Source organism: Pygocentrus nattereri, chromosome 9 (assembly GCF_015220715.1).
Source record: "Pygocentrus nattereri isolate fPygNat1 chromosome 9, fPygNat1.pri, whole genome shotgun sequence".
In the NCBI taxonomy this organism is placed as follows: domain Eukaryota; kingdom Metazoa; phylum Chordata; class Actinopteri; order Characiformes; family Serrasalmidae; genus Pygocentrus; species Pygocentrus nattereri.
This window is the reverse complement of record NC_051219.1, coordinates 14713702-14737749: the sequence shown is the minus strand read 5'-3', so window position 1 is coordinate 14737749 and position 24048 is coordinate 14713702. Positions and strand designations below refer to the sequence as shown.

The window sequence follows — 24048 nt, the reverse complement described above, 5'->3', positions numbered from 1 at the left end:
GAAGAAGAAGTCTATTGTGGCAACATGATTTCAAATAGTAAATTTATAGTGTGATGTTTTATATTAGTCGCGTGCAATATGCATATTGGTGCGGTCTCAAATACGTTCAGCATTTACTGAAATGTACAACAGCCGCTTTTGATGCTGCCTGCAAACGTATCTCGGTTCGGACATTAGCAAAACGTTTGGTTGCGGAGGATCTGAGCGCTTCGTCCTCAGATTGACATTAATCGTAACCAATCAGAAGCTAGAGAAAGGTTGCGTAGCACCGTGGCGGGAATTCCTAGCGAATCATGTGCCGCGGTGGGCGGGTCAAGCGGGCGAGGGGTATAAAAACGTGCTGGTCGCTTCATCTCGTCCTCGGCGTTTTCGTTAACCGGGCTCTGTGGCGCAGTTCAGGAATAGCAGCTGTGCAGAAATGTCGAAGGAGGTGGGTCGTTTTTAAACGCTTTTCAAGGCGTGTGGGGACGCGTGGTTTAGGCCTTGATGCTCGTGGAAATCGCTTTTTAGTGTTGAGCTGTGAATGAAGCTTCCTGTTTAATACGAGGCTGACGTTGGCCTTCATTCGCCTGCTTCTTGTTCGATTTTTCCCGTTCCACCTTAAATAGTGTATAATGTAACGGCAGTTAAGGTGGACCCGGGCAACTCGGAGAGCGACTATAGCTTGTTCTCGCCACCCGAGTGCTTCAGTGCCGCCATTTTGATTGCGTTAGGCCGCATGGCGGAGTGTAGCTTGGCCGGCCTGATGCTGGCCGGAGGTCCTGTTTGAGTAGGTTATTGCAGGTCGTATCATTGCGTTGCTTCTCACGAGACGTCTTAGACGCAGTGTGTTGATGTTGGAAGGAGGCTGTCGGAGGCCTCCTCCATTGTGTGGTTAGCTGTGTAGCCTGTGGACGGAGTTAACATGGCGGATACGGCGCTTCACCTCGCCCTGCTCAGCTTGCGCTCTCGGAGGCTTTCTCTGGGTCGCCTAGGGTGCGTGTGTGGCCCTCATGAACACGAACCATTTGTGTGCTCAAATTCTCCTATAGACCAGTGCGTCGTGTAGTTTCCTGGACGAGCCTTCTAAATGGTTCTGTGTAGCACCAAAGGGGTTCTATTGTTACGAGCTCGACAGCGTAACAATAGAACCGCTTTCTAAAGGCTGTAGGAAGCTGTGTACTGTAGACTCCACCAGTCTTGGAGCTGCTTGACCATGTAAAGAAGGCTGTATAACCTGCAAAGTACAAATCTCACTTGTACCAAAATGTGATTGCGTGGTTTTAATACTGCTTACCATCCAACGGTCTTCTCGTTGTTTGACCATTATTCAGCGTTATAGTTGGAGTTTAAGGTTTAATACTGAATTATCAGGGTGCTGTTTTGAATTGACCTAAAGTGCAGATTGTCTAGACAGTTGCGTTCTTTTCCAGAGCCAGCCACGCGGGCCGGAGCAGCTCAGGAAGCTGTTTATTGGAGGCCTCAGCTTCGAGACCACAGACGAGAGCTTGAGGTCATATTATGAACAATGGGGCGCACTAACTGACTGTGTGGTGAGTATCTTATTTTAGCTGTTTACTATTAAATGTATAATGCACAGGAAGGTTCTATCTGCCAGATCTGTATCTGATTGCTTATGATCCATTTAAAGGTTATGAAGGATCCAAACTCCAAGCGGTCTAGGGGCTTTGGATTTGTCACATACTCGAGTGTAGAGGAAGTAGATGCTGCTATGAGCGCACGCCCCCACAAAGTTGATGGTAGGCTTGTGGAGCCTAAACGTGCTGTTTCTAGAGAGGTGAGTTCCAGCTGACAGAACAGCCTATTCTTTGGATGTGTGGCTTGAACCGTATGTCTATAACATGTGGCTGCTTTGTTCCAGGACTCCAACAAACCATTTGCGCACACAACCGTGAAGAAGATTTTTGTAGGTGGCATCAAAGAAGATACAGAAGAGTCCCATCTCCGTGATTACTTTGATCAGTTTGGGAAGATCGAGGCTATTGAAATAATGGTTGATCACAAGACTGGAAACAAAAGGGGCTTTGCTTTTGTTACATTTGAAGACCACGACTCAGTGGATCGCATTGTTGGTAAGTATCTTGAGTTTCAGCTGGTCAGGTGGAAGACTAAGCTTATGGGTTAAAATTGATTTAATGTAACGTTTTATTCCTAGTTCAAAAGTATCACACAATAAACGGCCACAACTGTGAAGTAAGAAAGGCTGTCTCCAAGCAAGAGATGCAGAACTTCTCAGGGAACCCGAGAGGTGGTAAGGGATGGTTTTGTTTGTTTTTTTTTGTGTGTGGGGACATTTGTCCCTCTTATTGTAATCAAGTCAACTATTTCTATTCATGCAGGACGTGGGGGTGGAAACTTTGGCCGCTATGGCAGTGGAGGTTACAACAATGACTTTGGAGGCAGCAGAGATGGTTACTTTAGTGGACGAGGTATGCATTAACGCTAGATAATGTCTTTTTAGTATACATTTGTGCTGCGGTCTAACGAGTATTACTTCCAAATGTGCATAACGGGCCTTGTAATTGTACAGAACCTTGAATGTAATTCTTACTGCCATGGTGGGTTGGCATTTATCCTGCAATGGTCAAGGATATTGTCCCCAGATTTGCTGGTTTAATGTTGCTATTGTATCCTGCCTTTCAGGGGACAGAGGTGGTGGAGGATATGGAGGTGGAGATGGCTACAATAATGGTTTTGGAGATGGTATGTTTTTCAGTGCTCAAGTTTTATTGGTAGATTATGTAACTGACATGTTCATGGAATAGGCTATTGACCGTTGCTTTTATGACTGTTCTCCTGAAAGGGGCAATATTAAGGCTCATTGTATGATGGGGAAATGTTGCCTTAATTTTGTTCTTGTAGGTGGTTATGGAGGTGGTAGTCCTGGTTATGGAGGCAACCGTGGCTATGGGGGTGGTGGAGGAGGACCAGGCTATGGTAACCAGGGTGGTGGAGGGTATGGTGGTGGCAGCAGTGGCTATGACAACTACAACAGTGGCAATGGAAACTTTGGAGGTGGTGAGTCAGCCAGCGTGTAAAGGCTGTTTTTGACATTTTGCATATTTGTGGTGATCATGTTTGAATGCATAATGTGGTTCTTGTGTATAGGTAACTTTGGTGGCAGCAGTGGTGGTGGTGGTGGTGGTGGTGGTGGCGGCAGCAACTACAGTGACTTTGGCAACTACAACAGCCAGCAGTCAAATTATGGCCCCATGAAAGGAAACTTTGGAGGAGGCAGAAACAGTGGCCCATATGGTGGTGAGTTAATGGTAAACTGTTCTTGCAAGTAACAAACCACATCTGTTGGAGTGAATATATGACCTAAAATTTCCATCTTTATCTCAGGTGGATATGGTGGTGGTTCAGGAAGTGGAGGATACGGTGGCTCCGGGGGAGGCAGACGGTTTTAATCCTTAAAGGTTCGTATGAAGAATCATGTATAGCTTTTAAGTTTAGGTGCTATTGTAGATGAGTTAGGAAATGGTCTGTCAAATGTAGTTTTCTTCTGGATCCCCCATGTCAAGTTTAAATTTTAACATGATCTATGGAAGCCTCAATAGGCAGTGTGCAGCTTAACATTGTTGTTCATATTGTTCAACAGGACTCAGTACTTAGGAGAGGAGACAGGAGAGCGAGAGGGCTGACAGGGCAGCTGCAGGTTTACTCCCTAGATCTTCTCAGCCAATCAGAAGAGCTGTACAGTAGCGATATCATGAGTGGAACTTCCTGCATTCAGTTTTGTTGCCATACAGGCTTTTTATCTTTTTCTTTGTGGAATGCATTCCAAATGAATTGAGGTTATGTAGATTTTCAGTCAGTACTAATCATGTCATTTTCAACCATCTTGTTGTTGAAATAAAGAATCTTGCTGTTTTTTAAGAGCTGTGCTGTTTAAGTCACTGGGGTCTGGGGTTTTGAGTTATGTAGACAGGCCTAGCAATGGAGAAGACTTGCTGGCTATACACCTGAAGTGAATATCCACAGAAGGGCTTTAACCTTGTCACCTGATTGGAGTTCAGTTCCACAATTGGCTGTTTCTCAACAGTTTACTTAATGGAAAGTTTTAGTCTATGCTTTTACAAGTTGGTGCCCAAGCCCAATCTACATTGTATGTAGGTTGCCTTGAAGTAGATTAGTTTACAGTATTGCCAAGGCTAGCCGTGGAAGCAAGCTGAGGGATGAGTAGCAAGATCCATCGCCATTGGGAGGAAACAGGGAGCATTTGAGTACAGGTCGCCTCAAAGACTAGCAGGCAGCAACAAAAATGGCTTTATTGCCTCCTGTAGGTAAGAACAGACTTCACTACTGTTGAACTTGACTCTTTTATTTATTGTAGACAAGTACAGTATTCACAACTTTGAATTCAGTGTCATAATTACAGGGAAGTAACTGCAGAGCGAGGTGAACTGGCACAAACAGCTTAACAAGAATACGTGTGCCTTCAGATTAATGCATGTGTTAATGGTATGTGTATACTTATGGGTTGCATCAAGCTTAACTGCCTAAATAATCTGGTTTCCTTCTTTCTAGGAATTTGATGCGAAGCGTCTTCAATCCAGAATGGTTTTTTTGCTTGTTTCTACAGGCACTGTGAAGGTAAAATTTAACTTTATATATATTTTTCCCCCTTCTCCTCACCTCAAATAAAATTCTTTTTAAAGTTCTGATCTCTTCTAGGACCAAGAAGCTGGTGGACATGTTTTTACACTTTTTTTTTTTTTTTTTGTTTTTTTTAAACCAGTTTTTACTCATTTCAATAAAGCTTTTAATATGACAATGGCTTGTGCTTCTCTCTGGTGTACAACTTATGGATGTTTCAGGTTGAGTGAGTTTATTTGAAGTGTTCTGTAATATTTGGCTGACCCTGAGGAGGGGGGTTAAAGGCACTAAATCATGGGCCCAGCCCCAAAATTGTACCGTTTTTTTTTTTTGGGCCCTTGTTTTAACATGTAAAATGTCCTATACATTAATGAAAATGGAGAAAAGCAGCCTTTCTATACACTTTAATCACCTTCAAGTGCTGCATTTCGTGGCACTAGGTAAATGTTACCGTCATTAGTCTGTTGAAGTGAGTAGTCGTCTAATGAATATGGGTGTCCTTCCTCGTCCCTCAACTGGGAGAACACTTTGGTGTAAAGATCTGAGAGATGACATTTAATGATGGTGAGGTTCTGCTGAAATTCCAATCTCTGCCTGGCTAGGTGCTCTCTCTGTGCCCTCAGTTGCCCCAGCTCATTTTCCAAGTGTACGATGTTTTCCAGCTTCCTTTTACGGCAGTTCTGTGCTGCCACTTTATTTTTTCCCCGTCGCCGAATGTCCCTGACCAATGTCAGCTGGGCATCATTCAGTGTGTACTGGCTGAGTAGTTCATTGAATTCATCCACAGGCAAGTTCACAATCTTGTCCAGAGGGAAGGGAATTTTGAGAGCAAGCGCCTTCCGCTCATCCCTGCTGAGTGGTCCTGAAGACCCGCTTCCTCTAGCTTTGGGGTAAGATCCCTGGAAGGCACTTCCTCTTGAGGTGTTCATTTGAAAGTCATTCAGGGTGGTGGGCAAAAGTTGTTTCATAGTTATTGGCTGTTGGGACTGGGGGGCCTGTAGTGGAGCATGTTGCAAATTGGGTGCTACAGAGAAGCAGGAGTGTCCAGAGTAAGAGCTGAAGTTGTGTTGGTAATCCACAGAGCTGGGTATAGTTGTCCTCATGCGACATTGGTCTCCAATGCACTGTGCCTCACTGTCTGTGTAACTGAGAGTGCTGTTATGGGGAAGGTACATGGGTACCCCATGTGCAGCGTTCTCTGGTGAGGCAAGTGGAGGGCTCGAGCCCAGTGACAGACCAGAGTCTGATTCTATGTCATCTGCCGGGTGTCCAGAGACCTCTTTTCCGAGTCCCTGGCCAGTACTAGTCATGCTCATGTGATCCAGGAGGCTCATGAGAGGGGCAGGCTGAAGGGACTGTGCATTTGGCAGTAGCCTGGATGTCATCTGACCCCCACTGTGTCCATAGTGCATTTCCATGTGTGGGTTCAAGCGTTGGTAGGAGGGCATCACATCAATGTACCCACTTTCAAAAGCAGCAGAAGCAGGGCTTGCTTCACAGACAGGTGGGCTGGGTTCGGACAGCGAATGACTCATTCCAAAACTCCCATAAGGCTCCATTGAGAGATATGGCACAGCCTCAAAAGGATTCTCATTGGGTACCTCAAATTCCTGCAATGCAAATAGTGTGAAATCAGTCATCAATTAAGTTGCACCTATTTATTTATCTTGGGGAAGTGAATAATTGGAACTGCAGGGGAGCAGGGTAAAGAAACACAGCTCAACCTATCTTGTCTATGTGGCCATCGTCAAATCTGACAAGGACTCAGACTGAGAAACTAAATGTCAAGTGTTTTCTGTGGGATGCTTGGATAGGCAGAACAGCCTCAGTGGGTATTCTTGCAGTAAAAAAAGGGAGGTATTAAATCGCTACTATTACTCAAGCAGTCTTACGTATGTTTCCAGCACCAAATTTGACACTGATTCTCCAAGGTTGCCTGGTAACAAGTATAATTCAACAAAATTAAATTATTTTGTGTTTCTTGTTATGGAAGAAAGGGCACAGGGAAGAGCAAGAATACCTTTTTCAGAAGTCATCTGCAGGTTGCAGACTGTGAGACCAGCCCACCTGCTACGAGTGTGCCACCCGTAGCTTATGCAGGGCTCGCTTAGGTCTGCTCAGGTTTCAGATAGAAACAGATGGCCATTGTGCTGCGCAGGGGGGCTGCTGGCAACCTACGACACTCACCCCCTTTCTCTGTCTCCCTTTATCCTTGCATCACTCAATTGGCCTATTGTTGCAGATCTTAACAAAATCAGTGTGTTTGGGGGAATTCAGCATTCGTTAAATGTTATAGGCCTTGATTTTTCATTAAGGTAGATCCCCACAAGCTCTCCAAAAATAAAGGATTAAGGAATGTGTCTTATCGGGAAATGATACAGAATGCATTATGGGTTAGGGTTAAAAACGTTTGATATGCATGGACCGTCCCTGAAATCTGGTGTTTTCTGACCTTTCGGGTTGGAGAAAACGAGGAATGTGTGAGTCACAACCTTTAATGCCATGGACTGACCTGAAGTTCCGTGATGGCCATTAGTTCTTGCCAGGCCAGGTCCATCTCTGACTGCTGGGGGTTGGGAGTAGGTCTGAAACCGCCACTCGCATTGAATCTTTGAGTTGTAGACATTGACAGTCCCCCATGAAGTCTGTTACAGTTTGCCAGTCCCTAAGGACACAAGAACAGGAAAACACATTATCTCAAATCATGGAAATGTAATATTCCATGTGTCTAAATTAAGCAACAAAACAAAATTTTTTTTGTTGTTTGTGAATGAGAATATATTCTCTGTTATCCATTTGTACCAACTCACCTCACGATTGAAACTAAAGGGATGAGGACTATTTACAGTTGAACACATTCAGGAAAGGCCCCAGCTGCAGCACTCCAATCTGGAACATACAGTGAACATTTCACCACAAACTAAGTAAGCCTTTAATCATCAAACCAGTGGTTTCTAGGAAATGCTTAACTTGAAGCACATTAAAAGATCTGCACTACTTAAGATACTACATTTAAGGTACTAATGATTCTTAAGGTCTTGCAAAGTCCTTTTCATTCCCTTGGTTTGGTGAGAAATTCATCTCATTCAGCTTTAGTAAGAAGAGAATTCTGTTGTCAGTTGTCAGGATAGAAGTTATCAGGAGGGCTGTTGGGCTGCGCTCTAATTCTCTGTACGTTTTCTTGCACTTTTCCCATGTTGGGTAATGCATCACACATTTTGCTCACACAAGTTAAACTAATTAGAATGCAACATCTGAAAATAAACCACGTCCAAACATGAGAAGATGCCAGAGACCAAATGGACATTAAGAAAGAACAAGATCACTGCTGGTCCTTCAGAGCGTCTAAGAAATACAGGAATGAATTCCAAAAAGTGCAAAGAAACATTTTATTTTAACACATTTTTCAGAGGAAAATGGAATCATATCATCATGTTATCAGGCACGGGTACTTCTGAAGAAGATGCATGTCCGGTGTAGGCGAGTGTGTCCAGGTCGTCAATAAAGAGACATCTGAACCTCTGGTATCAATTTAAGTGACTTTCCCGCGCTCTCTGAATGTCATGGTGTGTCATGGCACGCAGAGTTCCGTTGGGTCGGATTCGTCCTATCAGCTGAGCTTTCGAGCAGTAGTGTCAAGTCCTGATAAGACAATCTTTTGGGAGCCAGCCTGCTGTCCAGAAAACGTAGGCTGGGGCCTAACCACACCAGTGTCACAGGAAATTGTTTTAATTGTTGACAGTGGAATTGAATATGCTTCACACCTGCCATTTAAGTATTTAACTATTTAAGCATTTAAGTATTTAATTCTGAGGTCACTGTAGTTGGAAAACTTCATACACTTCATCATGATTACACTTCATCCTTAAATGGCAAACCTAATTATTCTGTTGCCAATGATGGAAGTATTCTAAGTGGGTTTTTCATCCACCAATTGAATTGCTAATCAAATATGTAGCGTTAAAGTAAGAAACCACTGAAAAAGAGTAGTGTTGTAAAGTAATAGTGAAACTTCTCTTTACCGCGTCCGCGGCTGTTACAACTACCAAGTTTGTTGACGATCTTTTGCCCCTTTTCTGCACTCAGTAAAAACGAAAGTCTTATATCCTGCTTTTAGCACCATGTCTGGTGGGTTTCCTCAGACTGGTTTCCCAAACTCTGAGGGCACAGCACTCACACACCAGCCCTGTTTCAACATCAGGTGTGGCATACTGAGCAATTCACACTGAAATGCCAGATGCTATTGTGACTGGTAAATTGAAAGTTTGCCTCCAAAGTCGGTCTTCATGCATGACAGTCCATATTAAAGTGCATTTTCAACAGCCAGTAATGTATTCTAAGGGTCATGTCAATCGTACATTCTTAAAAATAAGGTGCCTGCAAGTGTTCTTCAGAGCAAAAATATAGAAGAACCTCTTATGGCTCTGAAAAAAACATTAAATGGATAGATATTTTGTCTTGTGATGGACCTTTTTAAAGTTTAAGCAAATTCTTGAAGTACATAGTTGTCATTGTTATGGCACTTTTAACTCAAAATGTTATTTAGAATCGTAGGCTTAGTCTTTGTGCAGAAATCATGGCCTTATTATAAATAAATATGTAAATAAACATATAAATAGGTCATGTAAAATATGACATTGTGGTGTCATCTGGCAACAAGGAATAAACTTTAACAGCAGTGATGTTTATTTAATAGATTTCTCAAAGTGTAAGAACAGTTCCAAGAATTCTGGATCTCCACTGATCCATTTGGTACAATAAAACAATAATATTGTAACTTGAATTGTGAACCTAGATCAAACCTAGCTTTAGATCAAAAGGATGTTTCCACCTGAAACTTGCCACACGCACGTCAAAAGTTCTGCATGAACCAATTAAAGAAAAAAGCTTCACTGTAGAATGAGAACCTTGAAGTATGCATAGCATTGAGACCAAAGCATAGTTTTGACATACCTTAGTAGCATTTCCCTGGACCCATCTGCTCAGGTAGAATATCTATCAAAAAATGGAAATATCGTATTATCCCACAAGCAAATGGTGCTGTGACCCAGAAGTTCAGCAGGAGAGCTTCACAAATCAGTCTTAATCTTTGTTCTTCGTTTTGAACCAATAGCTCTGAACTTCAAGAGTGCATGTGAGCGACCTCTCTCTCTCTCTCTCTGTCTCTCTCTCTCTCTCTCTCTCTCTCTCTCACTCACTCTCTCTCACTCTCTCTCTCTTCTGCTTTGGCTATCACTTCACTTGCATAAATGGGATGGGTCTATGGGCGATGTAAGCAACTTTCCTGTAAAGCTCCCACACTTTTTTTTTGTGTGTGGCACTCCCGTGTCCTTAGCGCAACTCTCACACTCTGACCTCCTAAATTTATGCTCTCCACAAAATGACCACAAAAAAGTTATATCACGAATTGTAGTGAGCAAGAGTCACAACCCACCCAGCTTTCCTCCCCACCATCTCCACCAATTCCCTCTCCACATTGCAGGCTTGTGAGACGGGTGGTTAATTGCACAAAAAATCTACTTGATATAAACTTGTACAAAATCTTCACGTGATAACGTCTACGTCACCACAAGTTTGTCCTTTGATTGACCAACTTTTGGCAGTAGTTCTGTTGATGTGATTTATTTTATCCATGTGGAAATGATGTGCACATTTGAATCCAGTAAATTGAAATCATAAGCGTACTGTGTGGCAAGTGATTCATTCCATGACCAATCCTGTGTTTCTGCTGAATAATTAAATAATTATTTTTTTTAATCACACAAGTCTGGGCCTACCTACAGTAGCGATGTAGAGGTGATGGTGGTGCAAATATATTGCATATTTATGTCAGATATGTAGAAATATATTCACATGCATATATGAACAATATATTGAACATATATGTCACAGATGTGAGGAAACATATTGACATACATCGAACATATACTTTCTACATCAGGGAATATACTAACATATCGACCATTTATTTTGTATGTTGAACTAATATGTTATAGATGTGAGGAAATATATTGCCATACAGTGAATGCATATTTTGTATATGAGGAAATATATTAACATACATTGCACATATATTTTTAAAATCAGAAAACACTGCCATAAATTGAACAAATATTTTATAGATTAGGAAATATGATGACATATCTTGAATATATATTTTGGAATATAAGCAATTATATTGACACATATAGATTTTAGATATGAGGAAACAGTGTTATAAATTGAACATGTAACTTAGCTATGGGAAAATATATTGACACACATTGAACATATATTTGACATGTTGAACATATGTTGAATATCAAGAAACATACTGGCTTATATTGAACATATATTTTACATATGAGGAAATACGTTAACTTATTAAATGTATATCTTAGATGTGGACAAATTTTGACAAATTATGAACACCATTTGAACATAACTTAGCTATGGGAAAATATATTGACACACAATGAACATATATTTGGCATGTGTTGAACATATTTTGGATATGCAGAAGTACATTGACAAATATTGCATATATATTTTGGACATAAGGAAACATTTACATACATTGTACACATGTTCTGCATATTCAGAAATACATTGGCACACATTGCACAAATGTTTGGGTTATGATGAAATATTTTAACATACACTGCAGACGTATTTTGGGTGTGTAGCAATAGATGGACATACACTACACATATGTTTTTCTTCTGAATGAGGTGAGCACATGCCAAAGCACCTGGAGGTAAATCTGGCGGTGCTGTGAGGGCTTGCGTAGGAGGGGTAAATTGGTGGGGGCTGCTTTCTGACTTGGTTTAGTAGGGATGGAATGTACACCTCCGACAGGTAAGAAAGGCCACATTGTTCCTATATCTGGCAGCCATGGAGGGGAGAGAAAGTCGGAGGGGTGAGGGGTGGGGGGGAGAGAGCGTGTCTAACATAGCTAGTGACTGTCTAGAGTCCTTAGCCTCTTCTCTAGCGTCCCACACGCAAAGACAAAATTAACGTTTAATACACACTCGCAAAATCACTGTTAGGTGGTGAAGTAGGCCGGGGTGCCATTGTTCCTTCTTTGAAACAGCTTAATTTCATCTCACCAGTGCTATTGAGCGGCTCGCCTTATCACGTTACAGACCTCTCAATAACACTGTGGACAGAGACAGCTGTATTACACCACTTAAGAGCATTCAGGTGCGCTGCCATCCACAATCATTAGCTACACACAAAGTGTCTGTTTATGCCAAAGACTGCTCATGTATCTGAAGTGGAACCTAAATAGGATAAGAGAGTCAGCAGCCAATTCATTTGTTACTTCATCTTAAATTGCACTGCCATTAGACACTGCTAATCTCTGAACGGCCCACTCTGTCCATGTTGGCAGTGGGTCCATGATCGATACTCGGAGCTCTTATATATTATCACTGTTGTATCTCTTGGCTCCAATTGTTTTTCATTTTTTTATATCTTTGCACCATTTCAAAAGACACGAATACAGAAATGGCCAGGAATAGAAGTTCATGAATTTACCGTAAAGTCATGCTTTTATAAGGTTTCCATTTGGAAGTGCACATTTTTCACAACAGCAGCCATAAGTGTGACTTTGAGTTGCACTGGAATGTTAATACAATTGGTGGTTAACCTTTAAAAAAACGGCCTTTTTTTCAGTTAGTAATCTGATGATCTATTATTGCATAACTATCACAACGTATTTAGCAATTCCTGAGAACCTACTGTGAACCTTATATTCAACTACAGTACAAAGGTTCATAGACACTTGCCATATTAAACACTTTTTGTTATTTTACATAGAGTGTGGATTTATATGCAACAAACTATTCAGCAAAATGTATTTTATTCTGTTTCGTTCAAAAATTTAAGAATTCTGTGAATAAGAATTGAACAAAATGACAAAGTACTGTAATTATCTATTTCCTTTTTGGTCAACGTATTTGCTTTGAATCATTTCCACTTTTGAAATATGATCAATTCTGGATATAATTTTGAATATATTGTGAAAATAAGTTAATAAATCCTCTACAGAGAACACAGTTATGCACATGTTAATGCACAATGACTGTTTATTTGCCAAATCTAACATATCGGGGAAATGTGCCCTGTGCAAAAGTTATGGCACTTGTTGTATTTTATGTTGTTAAACATACCGAATAAAAATGTGCACTAAAACTGGCAAAATCTTTGAGCAGCGGTTTTCTATTGACATTGCAGTTTAAGGGGCTAAGCTCACAATAATGGGCCAACAAACTGGAAGCATCCTTAAACTTCATATTCATAGGCCAATTTCTGGGTATGACATCCTGGGGTTGTCACTTTGTTTTGAGAGTCAGTGATAGATCATCTACAGATGCTCAAGTTGTTAACAAGCTCTTTAACTTTTCTGGGCTTTTCCCAAAAGCATCTTAGTATTGAGATCATTTTAACTGAGAGAGAGAGAGTGTTCAGTGTGATGCTTGCTCTACCATTTAAGTATCATCTTTGTGCTAAGATGCCTTTAGGAAACCCACCTCAGATAATCTGCAACATTAGCATTAGGATTAGGTTTAGATTTTAAGATGAAGGTTAGGATTAGAATAAGGTTAAGGATGTAAATTCAGTATTTAATTAATATTTAGTTAAATGTCATTGATCAACAAGATCTGCAGGGAACTCTCAAAATGAAGTGTCACTGAACAAACAAAAAAGAAATGGTAAAAGGATAAATAGAGGCTATAAATGGTCGGTTTATGTTTTCACTGTATGAAAACACCTCCACTGTTGTGGAAAACGAGATTTCTATAATGTGTAACCTTGTAGAATCAATGGGACTATATAAAAATTTGCTGGCATGAATTTAAAACCAAAATAACTTTACAAATCCCTGATTTGTGGCTTTAGCGGACCATAATGGTGGACGTAGGTGGCTGACATGGTTCGCAGAGGTGGGCGCCTGCCAGTAATCAGAGAGATGGGACTTCCCAAGCCTTGATTCCGCGCACCCACCCACCCTACTCACCCACCTACAAACACACACACACACACACACACATAAACCAGCTTGCTATTACAGAGACCACAGTGGTTTGGGATACAGCTCATTCCAAGCTAAACACCCACTCTGGCTTACTTTCCCCATACATAGTTTAGGTCACTGGGTCTTCTGCACGTTTCTGAAGGCCTGCTTATGTGTGTGTTCTGCTCGGCCTCTGCTTTTCTTCAAGTTATAATTACATATTGTGCTGTAATTACACATGATTTTTTTCCCCATATACAGATCTCTTGTCCCCTCTTGTACCATCATGGCCTGGTCCATCTCTTTCTCATTCTTCGCTTTGCATGACCCAATGCTAACCACAGGAAGTCACACACCCCCAGAGTGACCCACAAACCTATTCCTCATCCTTCCATGTAAATCACCCTGGGTATCCCACGTCATTTTATATATTTTATGCTGATGTTGTAAGCCATGTTCCGAGGCCAGGGAGAGATTCCAATCATCTTACAGCGCACTGCATTAAGCACTGAGCAAAATCGTCAACATGCGAACAAACGTGGAAAAAACCGTCTGAGCTAATTACAATGAGGGCATTTTGTTTCCTTGGTCTGTGGTCGTGTTGGGAAAATTCGGCTGGGCCGTCTGCTGGGAAAAATGGAAAATATGTGCATGTGTGTCCAGGTTCATTTATTCCATAGTCCATATCATTTATTTCCTAACCACAATATAGTTTACTATGTAAAATAATACACACCACACAAAGCTACACTTATGTCCGTCTAGTTTGCTGTTTTGGTAGCCTAATGACCATTGTGAAAGTCCATTTATGAAGATTTTCACTGAGAGGACACATCACTTTTTGTAGATATACAGGACTGCCTGAGCCTGCACGACTATTCAATAGGACTGTTTTCAATGTAAACACGGTTTCAAAATGTACCATTCACCACCCAGTCCATACAGATCATACATAGAAACCAAGCTGCAGAAACAGCCTGTGTTCAATTCGTTGTTTCTGTGATGTCACAATAACTATTCATTTACATGTACTCATCTACGCGGCGTACAGCAGTTTGGCCCTGTCCATTCCCACTGAAGTTCTAAGGTGAGTTATTAAAATCTATTAGTTTCAAAAGCTATTAGTGCTTTTTGAATGAGGCACAATACACCACAGCCAATCAGAACAGAGCTCCTTTACATATCAATCTTCAAATTTTGTAAATATACATAAATAAAAAAAACAACAACAGAAATGTTATAAGTGGACCTCAAAAAAAACACTGGTCTTTTACTATGCTAGTGCTGTGACAATCAAAGGCTTCCAAACATCAATAGGAAGCTAGGACCTTCTCTGAGGTCTACCTCTTCTCCTTCTACCCAGCAGCTCCATCTCCAACATTCTTTGACCAATATAGCCACTATTCCTCCTCAACACATGTCCAAACCATCTCAACCTGGCCTCTCTGGCTTTATCTCCAAACTGCGAAGCTAGGAAGCTGTAAAAAAAAAAAAAGTCTGGAATGAATAATAAAGCTATAGATGATGCTAAGATGATTCCGGAAGCTGTATAATATCAACAATGTTCTTTATAAAATCATATAGAATATCAGAATATCAGAATATCATCTTTAATAACTGTGCAGTAATACATTAACAATACATGCAATGACAGTGCAACTTCTGGTAATGTATTCTCTGTCACCAATGCATTATAATAGTATAACTTATGCATCAACTTCAGTTTCCACTCATGAAATTGCAAAAGTGCATAGCGATAGTTGTAACTGCATATTTTCTGTTATGTTATTACACTGGTGGAACTGGGTGAACAGCTGTCTTGCCGATAAGTCTTTTCTGATTGTAACAGAAGTCACATTACAGAGCAGTTTAAAGCCAGAACACTACTACAGCTAACTAAACATTAGGAAAGTAGATATTTCTTGTGAACATGCAGTGTAAGAACGCTTGTAATGTAGGTAATTACATATATATTACAGTCAGAAAAGTGTTGAGGAAAACAGCAGGTCATACAAATGTAATTACATATTCTGTTACAAGATACACTTAAGTACACAAGTAAAACTCAAGCTGATACCCATGAAAATTTACATAAGCTGTACGACTGTAATCCATCTGTGTTAATGAATATACTACTATAGTTACACTGATACCACAGGTCACTGCACAGTTATTAGAGACAGTTATTAATATAAAGCATGACTCAAATGTTACTGTTCATTGATAATTTTTTTAACATTTTATTTATCATTTGATAACTTCTCACTGATAAAATACTGGGAAAATGTAATAAAATAGCTCTTGATGTCTAGTTTATAATATATCATTTAAGTGGACATAAAATAATAACCATTATTAACATATAATGAGGATGATATTACTCTATGTTATTTTTCACATACACAACAGGTAGTTTGTCTGTATGTGTGTACTGAGCACATCCCCATATCGCTGTCGTAACGAAACCTCACATCTCAGAAATGGTAACTTACAGGAGAGGGAATAAACTAAAGTTTACCCCTTAAATGGTCAACCTCACACATTTCTCCGGCCAGTTTGCGCTATAGTCTACGATGTTACCAAACAATAAGTCTTAGGATTTAATAACCCTAGGATTTTAAAGGATTAAAAGGGAATTTTCTAAATGTCTGCATAATTAAATCACTAAGGAATGAAAAGCATCATTGAGAGTACTCTGGCGCTCCAATCTATAGAAACTCACAGAGTTAGAATTGTTCACAGTGATGGTGATAGGAGCCAGACATCTGAAGTGCCTCTAAAAGCTACATCACATATTGCACAAATTTTTTGTGAATGCATTGTCTGATGTCTGAGACATTGTATTGATATAGAGATATATATCAGTAGCAGGAAGGTGCGTGTGAGGCATCGTAAGGCAAAACAGTCCCCAAAGAAAACTTATATTTTTATATTTTACCACTTTTACATTAATATTACCTATAAAATCTCAGAAGACACATGTAGGTATTTAAAGACATGAGCAGGTTCACTGGTCATTGTGGATAGTAGGTCTGTAAATACAAGTCTACAGTTTATCTACGGTGAACTTTTTTTTACATCTAAGCTCTGAGAATGGCTTTCTTCACATCTTAATAGTTGGATTACTCAAAAAATTTGAAGAATTGGTGGAACCCCTCTTAAAAGTGTGTTAATGTACAACCCCAATTCCAGTGAAGTTGGGACGTTGTGTAAAACATAAATAAAAACAGAATACGATGATTTGCAAATCCTTTTCAACCTATATTCAATTGAATACACTAGAAAGACAAGATATTTAATGTTCAAACAGATAAACTTTATTGTTTTTTGCAAATATTCACTCATTCTGAATTTGATGCCTGCAACACGTTCCAAAGAAGTTGGGACAGGGGCAAAAAAAGACTGGGAAAGTTGAGGAATGCTCAAAACAACATTGCACAGGTGAACAGGTTAATTGGAAACAGGCGAGTGTCATGATTGGGTATAAAGGGAACATCCCTGAAAGCCGTTCACAAGCAAGGATGGGGTGAGGTTCACCACTTTGTGAATAATTGCGTGAGCAAATAGTCCAACAGTTTAAGAACAACGTTTCTCAATGTGCAATTGCAAGGAATTTAGGGATTTCATCATCTACAGTCCATAATATCATCTAAAGATTCAGAGAATCTGGAGAAATCTCTGCAAGTAAGCAGCAAGGCAGAAACATTGAATGCCCGTGACGTTCGATCCCTCAGGTGGCACTGCATTAAAAAGCGACATCATTCTGTAATGGATATTACCACATGGGCTCAGGAACACTTCAGTTAAAACTCTGCCATGCAAAGCGAAAGCCATATATCAACAACACCCAGAAACTCCGCCGGCTTCTCTGGGCCCGGGTTCATCTGACATGGACTAACGCAAAGTGGAAAAGTGTCCTGTGGTCTGATGAGCCCACATTTCAAATTGTTTTTGAAAATTATGGATATTGTGTCCTCCGAGCCAAAGAGAAAAAGGACTGTCCGGATTGTTATCAACACAAAGTTCAAAAGCCAGCTTCTCTGATGGTGTGGGGGTGTGTTAGTGCCCATGGCATGGGTAACCTGCACATCTGTGAAGGCACCATTAATGCTGAAAGGTACATACAGGTTTTGGAGCAACCCATGCTGCCATCCAAGCAGCGTCTTTTTCAGGGACGTCCTGCATATTTCAGCAAGACAATGCCGAGCCACATTCTGCACGTGTTACAACAGCGTGGCTTCATAGTAAAAGAGTGCGGCTACTGGACTGGCCTGCCTGCAGTCCAGACCTGTCTCCCATTGAAAATATGTGGCGCATTATGAAACGCAAAATACAACAACAGAGACCCTGGACTGTTGAGCAACTGAAGTTGTACATCAAGCAAGAATAGGAAAGAATTCCACCTACAAAGCTTCAACAATTAGTGGGCTCAGTTCCCAAACGCTTATTGAATGGTGTTAAAAGGAAAGGTGGTGTAACACAGTGGTAAACATCCCCCCTGCCCCAACTTCTTTGGAACGTGTTGCAGGCATCAAATTCAAAACGAGTGAATATTTGCAAAAAACAATAAAGTTTATCTGTTTGAACATTAAATATCTTGTCTTTGTAGTGTATTCAATTGAATATAGGTTGAAAAGGATTTGCAAATCATTGTATTCTGTTTTTATTTATGTTTTACACAACGTCCCAACTTCACTGGAATTGGGGTTGTAATGAAATTACAGGTGTATATATATATATATATATATATATATATATATATATATATATATATATATATATATATATATATATATATATGTGTGTGTGTGTGTGTGTGTGTGTGTGTGTGTGTGTGTGTATATATATATATATATATATATGTGTGTGTGTGTGTGTGTGTGTGTGTGTGTGTGTGTGTGTGTGTGTGTGTGTGTGTAAGGACAAATAAAACTAACAAAATTGATAAAGAAGATAACATATAAAGAATTGCTCATGTAAGTAATACAGAAAAATGTAATGAAAGTCAGTAAAGAAGTAAATAAAAGAATCTACTGAAGTAACTGACACTAAAAATCTGCCAACAAATAATGTTCTTCAATAACACAGATTAAAATAACATGTATTTTTTATAATAAAATTAAATAGACTTGATGGACACAGTTTGGTCTGTTTACTCACATTAAGCAGTAACTGTACTGATATGTTTCAGTCGTGTGGAAAATATAAACACATCTGAATCAAATACATTCAGTGAAGTACATTTCTCAGTCCATGCTTCAAAGTGTGCATTGTACAGCACATGTGTGCATCATTGTGCAACAGTTCAGGCCGGGCAGGACGGTGGGGGCCGAGTGATAGCAGTGCCGCTCAGCTCTCCCCAGCTCAAGCCAAAAAAACCACAGCAGTTAGCATGAGCACCTAGCGAAGCCTTTATCAGCACTCAGCAGAGCTTCCGCCACCCGACGTCCCCCTTCCCTCTGTCTTCCCTCCTTCTACTGCCACATACACACACCACAAATGCACCGCTGCACTCACCACACCCTGACACACACACACATGCACCAACACAGCCAAGACAACAGCTCTCACCTTCACAACTTCAGACACAACACTAACAATGTCTTCCATCTGTTCTTCAGTCAAATACAGTTTAGCACAAATACACCAAGCTTTCTACTACCTTCCCTCTAGCTACTCTCAGTGGCCACTTTATCAGAAACATCTTCCATATGTAAGACTCTGCTAGACAATACAGTGGCAAACTGACTATAAGAGCTAGGCCTAAAATGTGGGCTATAAATGCCAAAACCCACCTCTATAAGCTCAAAGAGCTAACATCAGTCTGCTAACAACCCTATGAGATTTTTAATAGTTTGCTAGCGGTAAGTTAACAAGCTTCACACACCACAGCGCAGGTTCACTCCAGCTCACTGAAGCTTCACTGGAGCAAGTTCTGAGTACAAAGACTCAAATCTGAGGGGGTAAGCCTGTGTTTTTTATGTGGTGCTGTTAGCCTAAGTTACATTTGCTTCAATATCATCATTAGCACTAGAAGCTAGTGTTAGCTTAGTGAGAAGGCCTAAGCTTTCCATACAACCACGCAGGTTCATTCTGGCTCAGGTCTGCTAATGTTGCTAACTTCCATCCATCCATCCATCCATCCATCCATCCATCCATCCATCCATCATCTTCCGCTTCTCTGGGGTTCGGGTCGCGGGGGCAGCATCCTAAGCAATGAGGCCCAGACCTCCCTTTCCCCAGCCACTTCCACTAGCTCCCTGGGGGGGGATTCCGAGGCGCTCCCAGGCCAGCTGGGCGATATAGTCACGCCAGTGTGTCCTGGGTCTTCCACAGGGTCTCCTCCCAGGTGGACTTGCCTGTGACACCTCCCAAGGGAGGCGTCCAGGAGGCATCCTAACAAGATGCCAGAACCACCTCAACTGGCTCCTCTCGACATGGAGAAGCAGCAGCTCTACTCTCGGATGACTGAACTTCTCACCCTATCTCTAAGGGAGAGTCCACACACCCTGCGGAGGAAACTCATTTCGGCTGCTTGTATTCGCGATCTCGTTCTTTCGGTCATTACCCAAAGCTCCTGACCATAGGTGAGGGTGGGAACGTAGATCGACCAGTAAATCGAGAGCCTTGCCTTATGGCTCAGCTCTTTCTTTACCACAACAGACCGGTAAAGAGCCCGCATCAACCCTGACCCAGCACCAATCCGCCTGTCAATCTCCCGCTCCTTTGTACCATCACTCGTGAACAAGACCCCGAGATACTTAAACTCCTCCACTTGAGGCAAGAGCCTATCCCCGACCCAGAGAGGGCTCTCCACCCTTTCCCGCCTGAGAACCATGGCCTCGGATTTGGAGGTACTGATCCTCATCCCGGCCGCTTCACACTCAGCTGCAAACTGATCCAGCGAAAGCTGAAGTTCACGGCCTGATGTCCCCAATAGGACCACATCATCTGCAAACAGCAGCGATGTGATCTTGAGGTCACCAAACCGGACACCCTCCATCTGCTGACTAAAAATTATGAATAGAATCGATGACAAAGGGCAGCCCTGACGGAGTCCAACTCTCACTGGGAACGAGTCTGACTTACTGCCGGCCATGCGAACCAAACTCCTGCTTTGTTTGTACAGGGCCTGAATGGCTCGTAGCAAAGAGCCATGTACCCCGTACTCCCGAAGCTCCTCCCACAGAATACCCCGGGGAACACAGTCGAATGCCTTCTCCAGATCCCCAAAGCACATGTAGACTGGTTGGGCAAACTCCCATGAACCCTCCAGAATCCTGGAGAGGGTAAAGAGTTGGTCCAGTGTTCCACGACCAGGGCGGAACCCGCACTGCTCCTCCTGAATCCGAGGTTTGACTATAAGCCGGACTCTCTTCTCCAGTACCCCTGCATAGACCTTACCAGGGAGGCTGAGGAGTGTGATGTTGCTAACTTCTTTGAGACATTTAGACAGGTGAGTAAGCTATTAGATAAATGATGTTTGTATCAATTTTAGACTCCAAATCTATCTACTACACTGTGAAATGTGGTGTGTAGAGCTGTTCTAGTAGCAGGTAACATTCTACTGCAGTAGTGTAGCATATCACAGCTTCACTACACCAAAGCACAGGTTCATTCCGGCTCTGGAGAACAAAGATACGGATCTGAGCAGGTCAAACTGTGTGTGGAGCTGTTAGCACTAGACGTTGGTATTACCTTAACGAGAAGGCCTGAGCTTTGCACACAACCACACAGGGTGAAGCTTCACTGACACAAATGTAGAGAATTGTATTGTAAGGTTCAAAAGTCAGAAACACTTTCATTTATTTAATTTACAGTCAGCATTTCTGAAGACAGTAATTCACTTGTGTAAGGAAGGGGAAAGTCAAAAAGATGCTACTAAAAAACTGGAGTAAAATTGTTGAAAGAAAAACAACTGTGCAAGACCTGGTAGATCACCAGAACTGGCATCAGATATACAATATTTAAAGCTTTCATCTTTGAGAGATAGGAGAAAATCAAGAGTTTCTAAGAAGAAAATAAGAGTTTCTGTCTATTCTTCCACTGTGAGAAGACAACTCAACGCCATGGATCTGAAAGGATTGTAGCTGTCAAGAAGCCCTTACTGAGAAAAGAAAACAGACAAAAACATTTTAATGCAAATCAAACTGGTGGAGTTCTCAGAACAATAGACTGGTCATCCCAGAGTCCAGAGGTCAACTTCACTGAATGTGTTTGGGACTAGTTGGATAATTAAAGATAGAAAGTGCAACCAACTTCTAAGACTGAACTTTGGAGTTGTGAAAGCAAGTGTCTCAAAAAGAATGGAAGCTATAATTAAGGCAAATGGAAACAGAAGAACCCTTTTTGATGGTATATAGAACCACTTTCAACACAGTTCTATATATAACCAAATACAACACATTCTCCATTAGTCTGAAGAGCGATTTCATTAGGCAAAGAACCATTCAAGCATGAAATGGTTCTATAAAGAACTCATGGCTTGAAACAGAACCATTCCCTTTACTAAAGAACACTTCAAGAACCACCTTTTTAAGAGTGTAGAGCAGTGTGGAGGTTAACTGTGGTCCTGGAGGGCCAGTGTCCAGCCAGGCTGAAGATGATTTTCTTGCTCTTAATATAAACCTCAAACCTGGCAATTAACTGATGAGTTGAATTAAGTGTGTTTATTAGGGAAATCAAACTGTGCTGAACTCTGGGCCTCCAGGACTGGACTTTGCCACTGCTGGGCTTTATTGCTAATGCAAATTGTGCAGTGTACCTTTACATCTACAAGGTGTGCAAAAAAGGTAGGAGTTTATAATAAAATGGTAAGTCTGCATTCACTTCTGTGCTAAGAATGATCCACCTCCTAAATAATCCATAGTCATTGCTGGGCCTTCAGTAAGTATAGGTACAAGGTACCTAAGAAACTGACAGTAAAACGTCTTACAGTATGCACACATGTGTATGAAAAGATAAAGACAAGCCATTTCGAAAGGTCTAAAATTATCAGTTCATTTTATCTCTGGGTGCTATTGGGACATAGTTACTGTACGCAATACGACTGTGGGTGCAGGTTCCTCATTTTCAGTCTACCAGGTACAACGTTTGCACAGTGACAAACATTCTTCTGAAATGTGTTCCACTTAACTGCAGCTTCTCAGAAGCGAAGTAGAGTCACCAACCGTTTATCATGAAATTCATTGATGACATTTTGTAGATGTGTGATGCTTCACTTTCTACAAAGTTGATGAAAGTTCTATACTTAGCCTGAAATATCTGAAAGACAACATTGCACATGAAATTCAAATGTGTGGTACCAAATTGAAAAAGTATTTGGACACTTCAATTTCTAGGCCTTCAGAGGAGGCCTAATGTGCAAAATATGAATGTAATTATAATTAATATAATCATAATGCTTGGTGTATTTTAAATCTAAAAATGTTGTAGTGATGCCTGTATTTCATTGTTAATTGGTTGGAAACAAAGGAGCTACATTCTAGAGATGCCCAATGGAAAATTGTTGAATCAGAATTTCTTTTTTCATGGTATTTACATAGATACAGTCAAGCTATCTATCCTGTTGGTTAGGACTTCAGGAGGTAAACTGGAAGCCTAACATGTCAAACATACCACTAACATAATTAGGAAGTGACAGCTTGATTTATGATGAGTGGGATCAATTTTGAGAGAAAGGTGCCTCTGTAGGTATGCTGGAAGACCGAGACGCATTACTGGCTGCAATTATGAGCCATAACCTATCCAGGTTTCAGGAGACAGGGTTTGGTTTAAGTGTGTTGCTAGAAATTGAAAGCATAGGCACTATGCCTATTACCAAAAAGTCTGTAAAACTGTAAAACTGATACAAGGTAAAACATACATTCATTTGTTTGTCACAAGCTTCAAAAAATGCAAAATGTCTTTTAAAAACTTCTAAAGTGTTTCATCTAGAATGACCAAAAAAAATTCTGTGAATCGCTGTTAGCATAGCGCTAACATACTACTAGAATCCTATAAGGGTGCTAGAAGAAATTAGCATTGTCTTAGTGATAGACTTTTTACTTTTGAGGCCCAAATTGAAGGCCTAGTTCTAATAGTCTTGGTTCACGCCTGCATTTATCCATTGGTAATCTTATTATTTTTAGGTTATTTCATAAAATGTTCAATAAAATGGGATTGGTTTCAGAGCACAGAACTGTCAAACTGATGGTAGAGTCTGTGTGGAGAAGAATTCCAGCCAGACTGCACTAAGGCTACTGTAAACAGTTGGTGGAGATGTCAAAGTCTGGGGCTGTTTTTCTTCTAGTGGAATTGGCGAGATTGTGTTCACTGATGGGATTATGATATAAAAGCTTTTTGGATGCAAACCTGTAGAGGCCTGCACAGCAGCCACCAACTGAAAGAATACTTTGCCAAAAAGAAAAATACAGTTCTGGAATGGTCTGGTTAAAATATTATTTTCTTTC

At 40.9% G+C, this 24048-nt stretch overlaps 2 protein-coding genes across 4 annotated transcripts; one reads left to right on the top strand and one right to left on the bottom strand.

Annotated features, from left to right (window-relative positions):
- The first annotated feature begins 295 nt into the window (after window positions 1–295).
- hnrnpa1b (heterogeneous nuclear ribonucleoprotein A1b) lies at window positions 296–4774 on the top strand. 3 transcript variants are annotated; one of them, XR_001858289.2, is made up of 12 exons: window positions 296–430; window positions 1413–1532; window positions 1631–1777; window positions 1862–2072; window positions 2156–2251; window positions 2340–2429; window positions 2644–2703; window positions 2863–3018; window positions 3109–3258; window positions 3346–3419; window positions 4531–4596; window positions 4678–4774. XR_001858289.2 is itself a non-coding variant. In XM_017707935.2 (11 exons), the coding sequence occupies exons 1-10, from the start codon at window positions 419–421 to the stop codon at window positions 3408–3410; spliced, it is 1107 nt and encodes a 368-aa protein (XP_017563424.1). In that variant the 5' UTR covers window positions 296–418; the 3' UTR covers window positions 3411–3419; window positions 3602–3879. The 3 variants fall into 3 exon arrangements, 1 of the variants encoding a protein (XP_017563424.1); XR_001858290.2 differs by having other exon boundaries at window positions 4662–4774; XM_017707935.2 differs by lacking the exons at window positions 4531–4596; window positions 4678–4774 and adding an exon at window positions 3602–3879.
- nfe2 (nuclear factor, erythroid 2) lies at window positions 4309–9791 on the bottom strand. The gene is made up of 4 exons (XM_017707934.2): window positions 9553–9791; window positions 7410–7488; window positions 7112–7264; window positions 4309–6209 (listed from the first exon to the last, which is right to left on the bottom strand). The coding sequence occupies exons 2-4, from the start codon at window positions 7455–7457 to the stop codon at window positions 5004–5006; spliced, it is 1407 nt and encodes a 468-aa protein (XP_017563423.1). The 5' UTR covers window positions 7458–7488; window positions 9553–9791; the 3' UTR covers window positions 4309–5003.
- Window positions 9792–24048: the final 14257 nt, after the last annotated feature.